The 8,173-nt window shown below is 45.1% G+C and overlaps 1 protein-coding gene across 2 annotated transcripts; it reads right to left on the bottom strand.

Annotated features, from left to right (window-relative positions):
• Positions 1–599: 599 nt before the first annotated feature.
• Positions 600–7,858, bottom strand: LOC128755814 (profilin-2-like). Of its 2 annotated transcripts, none has more exons than XM_053859839.1 (3): positions 7,545–7,855; positions 4,836–5,028; positions 600–2,107 (listed from the first exon to the last, which is right to left on the bottom strand). In XM_053859839.1, exons 1-3 carry the CDS (start codon positions 7,671–7,673, stop codon positions 2,010–2,012), a joined length of 420 nt encoding a protein of 139 aa, XP_053715814.1. In that variant the 5' UTR covers positions 7,674–7,855; the 3' UTR covers positions 600–2,009. The 2 variants fall into 2 exon arrangements, with proteins under 2 accessions (XP_053715814.1, XP_053715823.1); XM_053859848.1 differs by lacking the exon at positions 600–2,107 and adding an exon at positions 2,114–2,433 and having other exon boundaries at positions 7,545–7,858.
• Positions 7,859–8,173: the final 315 nt, after the last annotated feature.

The raw sequence follows: 8,173 nt of genomic DNA, 5'->3' as shown, positions 1-8,173 counted from the left end.
CTTCTTTTCTTTGGCGGAAAAAGGGAAGGAGTGGGCTCTTGCATAGCCAAGATCAAAGTCTTGATGCGTGAGGTGCAGATCGCCCTGGTGTGTTCTGGGTCTCCCTCAGGGCTTCACCTCATCCCCACTTGAGGCTGAGAAGGAACTTCAGTTCCACATCGAACGTCTCTCAGATGAGCCATCACCAAGAGAAGGTCCAGACACCCCTCTGGAGGATTTGTTTTGGTCCATGTTATTTTTGCATCCAAGGAGGCTAAGATGACAGGTAACTGGAGCTCAGCCAGTCCTCAGTTGCCAGAGTAAAACGAAAATAAATGTAGAAAAGGATCTGACAGATATCATTTTTTATACATTAATGTACAGCAGGTTTTTTTTCCTTTTGAAGCATTTAATAATAAAATTTATTTTTCCTTCACCCCCTTCTTTGGCATAATGTTCCCATACCAGACCCTTCCATTTCCAGCTAGCTTTCCCAAACAAACAAAAGAAAACAGACTAGCCAGACAAAAAAAAAAAAAATCCTCAAGAATGCACAGAGTGGGACGAGTGCGATGCCGCGAACCGAAATCCAGTCGCAAATGACGGCACAAACAATCGGCCTGGTTGGAATAAATTTATTTTGATCTGTCTGTAAACAAGGTGATAAATCAATTTATGGCATTTTTTTAATGCATATGAAATCGGACGCATCAAGAGACCCAGATGTCAGAAAACAAAAGTGGCAAGAGAGAAAGGGGGGAGGGAGAAATGAACATAAATCAGCAAACAGGACAGGGTTTATTTTCGTTTTGAGTACACAAATCCCACAAGGCCTTGACAGTGGAGCTCAAGCTAAGAAAGTGCCAATCAACGCTAGTGGACAGTGAGCGACGCCGACACATCTCTACATTATGGCACAGGATACACAGCTTCTCTAGTGTTACGGCCGGTTTCCCGGCGTTTCCAACCAACCAATCCCAGTGTCTGCTCTACTTGGGGTTTGGACGTTACAGTTTGCGACGCTGCGCCGGTGGCCCGGCTTGGCGCTCGACAGAGTAGAAGGCAATTTATTCCACAGTTTTGTAGTTGTCAACACAGCATGGGTTTGTACAAATGTCGTGTATTGTTTACTAAACAAAGATAAAGAAAACAGACACCCTTAACCCCACCCCCCCCCCACCCCCAGTGTAACTTCATATCACCATGGCAACCAGGGTCGGTCGCTTCCTTCACACATGTATGAACACCCCTTGACTACACTTGGTCCTATTAAAAAAAAAAAAAGAAGAAACTGGACACAATCCAGATGTTAATGCTGGGAGAGCTACTGTCCGAAAAATGGCAGCCTTAAAGAAAAAAAACAAAAACAAACATATATTACAGGAGCTGGCAAACAAAACAGTATTAAGTGCCTGAGCCGTTGTTACTGTGGAATGTCCTTCAGGAGGGAGGGGGCGGGGTCAGTGTAGTCGGCGGAGCTGAGGCGATGATGATGATGATGATGACGAGAGGGAGGCTATCAGCATCTGGACCACATCAAACTGGGGGTAGACGGAGCTCATCCAAACACACACACACACACGCGTGGACAAACACACGCCCCAGACCCGCGTCTTCGGGACAGGGAGCGGGGAATCTGCATTTTACTTGGGGAGGGTGGGAGGGGGAGGAGGAGAGGGAAGATATGTCTGCGGTCTCCCCTCCCTGGGTGGGAATATGAAGGAAGACTTGGAAGTTACTGATCAAGTGCTCTTCAGATTTCAGCTGGTCAGGGAGGGAGTGTGTGCCGAGCAGGTGTGTGTGTGCATGCGTGCGTGTGTGGCCAGATTTCTGCTGGTACAGATTCTTCACCAATTACTGCTGACATCATGATTCGCTATCCACGTGGTGCTTTTAAAGAAGGAGGGGGGGTCGATGTGGGGGTGGGACGACAGGATGGAGAGAAGGCAGAAAAAAAAAGAAAGAAAGCAGGACGAGAGTGTGAAATGCGACGGGGTGGTGCGGGTGAGTTGGGGAACGGGCCGCTCGCTCTAGTATCCGGACTTCCTCAGGTAGTCAGCCATCTGAAATGCTTTCTGGTTGAGGTTACCACCATGGACACCTTCCTTCCCCATGACAAAAACCAACGCTGGAGTACACAAAGGAAAAGAAACAAAACAAAATGAACAAACATTGCGGCAAGCTGGTCATTGAAACAGTTACAGGGTTTAAAACGTGAGGGGGGCGACATCGCCCCGAGTCCTGCTGCTAGAGACGCTCCTGGGATTTGACCATAGGTAAAGCTTTTTGTTTTTTTTTTTTGTATTTTAGTTGACTTTTTTTCTGCCTACACTACACAAGAGCAGCTACTTAAAAACTAAAAGCCTGAATCCCTCAAATATTTTGCCATCGAGTAAGCCTTCTTATTCAAGCCGCCGCCATGGACCCCTTCTTTGCCCATTACCAAGACCAAGACTGGAAGAAAAGAGACAGAGAGGACACTTAGAAGGTGAAGGCCACAGGTGAAGTCAAGAGAACAGCGTGGCAGGCACAGACAGACAGATACACAGACAGACACACACGCAGCGAGACCACCACGATCCACCTGGTTTGTGCTGCTGATGACAGTGTGGAGTTAAGAGGGGAGGGGTGTGAAGCGGGTGAGGAGGTCATGTGATCAAACCCTTTTTGGTGTCTCTAGTGAGCCATAGCTGCGACAACAAACTGCAAAAAGCATCAAGCATGTGCGTTTTAAATGAACTTCAGATTCAGATGTTTAACCATCCAAGTGGCACCGCAACAATCCAAACATGAACCCTTAATGTTTCATTCACCACGCACGTTTCAATGGCTTATTAGTAACACAGACAAGTAGTGATGGGCTGAGGAGTCTTCGCGAAACAGTGTCAACACTCTACGAGCTCAGCAGGTGGCGCTGTGGGCCTCAAAATAATGTCAGGTTTCATTGAAGCGGCTGTTCAAACCCACAGATCTTACAGCAGAGAGCGCCATCTCGTGAGGACACTGTTTCATGAAGCCTCATGAGCCCACTAATATCTTACAGGCTTTGAACACAAGGAGCTTGTAGTGAAACAGCACCAGTTTTGTGTCACAATTTTTACTGGAGAGCAACACAAATTGTTCTACAGTGTTTCAACTACCCGCGACTTCAAAACTACAGACGTTTAATTTCTGGAAATTTGGATGGGATCTCTTTACTTTTGTCTGGTTGCCGATGTAGAACGGACATTCCTGCCATCTTGTTTTCAAGCTGGCAGTGTCCCTAAATACATCCAAAGTACAACAAAAATGAAGTACTCTGCTTGAGAAAAACGCAAAAATGTAGCATCCTTGTTTGGAAACGGCGGGTCTCAATATTCTTAAAGACCACATGAGTTGTTTTTAGAAAAACAGTGCGAGTAATGTACTTCTCAGCTCCAGTGAATAACTGAACACTATTGAAATAATATTTTCAAAGCCACTTCTGACATAATGTTACGGTCAAAATGGCGTATACGGGCCAGACACCACTTATTTCACCTCAGAGCGAGCATTTAATTGGATGTTTACAAACCCGCTTCAGTGGATTTGGACGGCTTATTCAGGTGGCTGGGCGCGGATGAAGTGGCTGCTGCGCCAACTTAGCTCGGCATTGTTGCACAGTCACTCGCACCAAAGCGGAATAGCTAATGACACGCAATTGACTGTCAAAATAACTGGGATTTGCGCCATTTACAGATGATACTAAAAAGTTACTGACAAACACGGTTATTTAAAACTTTACCATGATCTCACACACACAGTGAGTGGTGTTACCACGGCGGGTCCAGAAGCTAACGTGTGTGTGATGCGGCTAAGATTGGATCTTGAATGACACATTGATCTATCGGTGGTTGTGATGTGTGTAAGCGAGTCGGCACTGAGCCGCTACATCCGGCGTATCAGCAGCAACATGGAGGCGCAGCACAGAAGCAGGCGAGACATCAGCATGCGCGTGGTACCTCTCCTCAATACATGAAAAGGGCTTCAACTGCCCTGAAACGTTAGTAGAAGAGGGTGAGACTCTCAGACAGGAAGTCAAGAACAGAAGGAAGAAACATGCGGGTCAGCAAGAGACGAAACAAATGGAAAAGGGGGGAGATAAGGGCATCATGACCCCAGCCAAGTCAGCAGGCGAACTCTCTGGCACTACCTTCCAGGTCCTTCTATATATACGTAGTGCAGTATACTGTACAAGACGCTCACTGGCCCTTTCAGTCATTGAGAAAATACACCGTTACTGCATGTGCTTCACTTTGAAGGGGAGTGGCAGAAAACAAGACTGATTCGCTGACATCACAAAAACACTTTTTCTTACATACACTGTTGTCAAAGCGTTTCCTGCCAATGTAGTCGACACAAACAATATTTGTCCTCAAAGTTGAAATATCTTGAAAGTTTTTGTCCCTAAAAATAGACGTTCATCCCGTGCTGGGATTTATAATAAAGTCAGCCATTATTTTACTATGCATATTTGGAGTGTATATTTAGCATTCCTTTTATCCTCTTCATGGAAGTTTTAATTTATATCTTGACATCTTGAGGTTTGTCTTCAAAGAGACCTCCCTCACCTTTCTTTTCTCTCACAGTGCAATCAACTATAGTCACAAATTCTTTGTGGAAATTGAAACCGATAATGCTGGAGTGAATTCCATCAACCCAAGCGTTGAACACAGGAGCGTCATATATTGAGGAAAGGTGCGTGTCGGGTTGATCCACATGCATGGACAACACCGATGTTCAGAGCTGAACTGATGCCTCTACGGTAAAGCAGACTATGGATCACTGGGGGAACTAAACGTACGCAGGGAGACAGCCAGTCGCGGTGGGACACGTACCTTTGCCAGCTCTGCCTACAGTAACGTTGTATGTTGGCTCTCCTCCTTGGCTCTTTGTCCTGATGTCCATTGTCCAATCGGTGTCCACGTTGAGGCTGTCTCTGATTACGGAGCACTTTTTATTGCCTAAAGTCAGGCCGCAAGTGAAGAAACCTTCGCGGTCCTTTCCTATTAACACGTCGATTTCATCGGGCTACAAGGAGAGAGAGGGGGGAGAAAGGAATTGAACCATTATTTTTGGCAAAGTAATGTCAACAACACATAAAAAAATGCTTTCAATCGACCTACTATAGATGTGTATATAGATAGATGGGTAATGTGAGTCCGTAAAACCTGGGCTGGACTGGCATGAGAGCGCGGCCACCACACAGGCTTATAAACATTCAAAACAATTGAGTATTGCTCTACATTTGTAATCAATGTGGGTCATCTGCTGCTACCACTGTAGGGTCAAAATACACATGGCTCGCTGTGTCAGTCCTTTGTCATACTGGCTGCAAACTCCTGAGATGACTCATTCACTGGGTCGGTATTGTGTGAAGCAGGGCAGCTCCATCAAACCAGTGGAGCGTCTTGACCACATAAATCTTAGTCCAAAGCTCTTCAATTCTGACAAATGCATTCATGTTTTACACAAGTACAGCACACATAAGAATGTCACATCACAACTTAAGACGGATGCAGCATCTTCCTCCTTGAAAAAGTAAACTCACTCTCCCTGCCATCAAAGTTTCTTCTGCATGTTGACACAAACTACATTCCTCAGAATGAAATGTTGTCAGTCTGTTTCCACTCGGCCGATGTTCCCTGCCTCTCACCAAACATGCGACCAACATCATTTGGAAAAATAAACACTTTCACTCCCCCCCAAAAGTGCAGGCCCTAAAGCTTTGAAGCCATATTTGCCAGAACATTTGCCAACAAAAACAGTAGGTCTCAGTTTTACTTGTGACCTTAATAAAACAATGGTTTCCAATATGAAATTGGAGCAATTCCAGACAACCACCTTTGAACCTCCACATCAAGAATGGTGCAGTTGTCTGTTGCACATACTAATGGAAGCTACTGGAATGTACCAATTTAAAATAAATAAATAAATAAATCACACTTCAGAATAACCCCGTTTTATTATGATCAAAAAATGAGCAACATAAATATGAACTGCAGGGCATGAAAAAGGCCGCGTTTCATCTCAATCTGGGGGGAAAAAAAGAGAGTCAAAGGGCCATTGAAAAGCAGCAGCTGTCTTCATGATCAGCTCCTGAATCTCAGAGGCCCAGTGCAGAGGCTGCAGCTTTGTACTGACCCCAGTGACTGATGTCGCTGACAATGGCCCCAATACCTACCTCCAAGTCAAATATAACAATCCCATAGTCAGAGGACGTTATTGAACCGCGTGATAATAACACATTGTTTGAGCCGGTCTGCGGAACAAAAGGCGTAGCCCTCGGATCCAGAAGTGCACAGTCATATAGCGCCGACAGGAAGCAGGCTTTTCCCACAAATAAAACCCAGAGGTCGGGACAACTCCGCTCATTCTAACAGCAAATAAAGCTATTTAATATTGCGTTAAAACGCTGGCACGATTATGCTATTCGCAGTTAAACAGTCGGGAGATCGGAGTGCCATGCTACTGCTAAAGCTAATGGGCTCACACTGGGGTCAACAAATGACAACAAATTGAAAAAAAATGTTTACAAAGCCCAAACAAAACCATTCAATTTAACTGTGGCTGCTAAGATGACATTTCCGTTTAGCGTAACCCGCATTATGAGCACACAAAAACGTGTATAAATATTGATTTAGCGATTATGCTCAGGTTATGACTGTAGCACAATATTTAAATAGTCAGGCTAAAGCAGAGATTAAAATATAAAATAAAAAGAATGAGTAGCTCGTTCATAAAAAGGAGATAAATCTGTATTCATGTCTCGGTAAGATGTGAGCGTTTTGTATTAAAACGTATTCCGGTCAAAACGTTGACTACTACTTGAATATAAAAGATTAAAATATATATATATTTTTTTAACCGCGTGTGTTTAAGGTGATTTGATAAACAGGGATTGAATCCGACATCTTGGAAAATGATAGCGGAGACAAATTCACAAACGACATCTACGTTGAAACATCCTTCGCGTTGACTGATGTGCGCGCATCACGTACGTCACTATCTTTACGTAGTTTGCGTAAGAGTGGTCCGGTGGTCTTTCTTTCAAAGACCGGCCTGATTTCCTCCAAGTTTGGCCAATCGGTCCTGGATGGCCGCGTGTTTCGCCCACTCTCTCGTCTTATACCATCACAAAACACATGTGCAATAAAAAACGAACGCAATAAAAGGAGATATAAGACGTTAAGGGTCTGTTCTCACTGAAATGTCGCGACCAATTCATCTAGCTGCTAGCGCTTGCTATGTTAGCTTCTTTAGCTCAAGTTCGCAGCATGATGTGATCTTTTTACACTCGGCTTTCATTAAAACGCCGTTCTTTGTACGGGGAAACGGTTACATAAGAATGGCCGCAAACAGCAATCCAGTAATTCCTCACTGGGTGGAGTACTAGGTGCCGTTCCACCTAGTCTGGGACCACCGGATACCATGTGTACCACACACCATCACTTGTCAAGGCCTAAGGATTCACGCAAACTAAAGCGGGACCCGACCATTTCTTGTGCCCCGGAGCTTCAAATCCGAACCAGCGAGTCCACACTTACCGTAATGTTGGCAAAAGTGCCGCCGCCAAACGATGCCCAGACGTATTTGGCGTCTGTGTAGCCAACAATAGCAGCGTCCTGGCAGCTGCCATCAGCCATCAGGTTGTCCACGTAGCTTTGCCAGGACATGTCGGTGAAATTCGCGCTGAGATGGAAGGGAAAGTGGCGCAAGGTGGATAACGGGCGTCTCTGAAGCGACTGGGGAAGCGAGAGGAATCTGGTTCTACGGGCCTCCGGCTCCGTCAAGTCCCGGCTTTCTTCTGCTCTCGGCGACTGAAAGAAGCCACTGCAATCGGAAAAGCGCTTGGGTGTAGTCCCAGAAAAATCACTCCGCGGAGTCGCTCTTCGCCGCGCACGTTCGTTTGGGAAAACGGCGAGCTGCGGAGGAATACAACTCCAGTCGGGGAAAGGGGTCTATTTTGTTTCAGTGCTGCACTAACTGCCAGTTGAGAAACTCAACCGTTTGCCGTGTTATACGTTTTTGTGACACCAGTAAATACCAACAATTACCTCCTTGTAATACAGCTAAATATTTACAGTATGCACACTATAAGTGTAAATACATTAAAAACAAAACAAAAAGAGAATTAAATTTTCAAAATGCATCTCTTAAAAATTACATTTTGTTT

The sequence above is a fragment of the Synchiropus splendidus genome, chromosome 1 (assembly GCF_027744825.2).
Source record: "Synchiropus splendidus isolate RoL2022-P1 chromosome 1, RoL_Sspl_1.0, whole genome shotgun sequence".
Taxonomy (NCBI): Eukaryota; Metazoa; Chordata; class Actinopteri; order Syngnathiformes; family Callionymidae; genus Synchiropus; species Synchiropus splendidus.
This window is presented reverse-complemented; position numbering and strand designations above follow the sequence as displayed.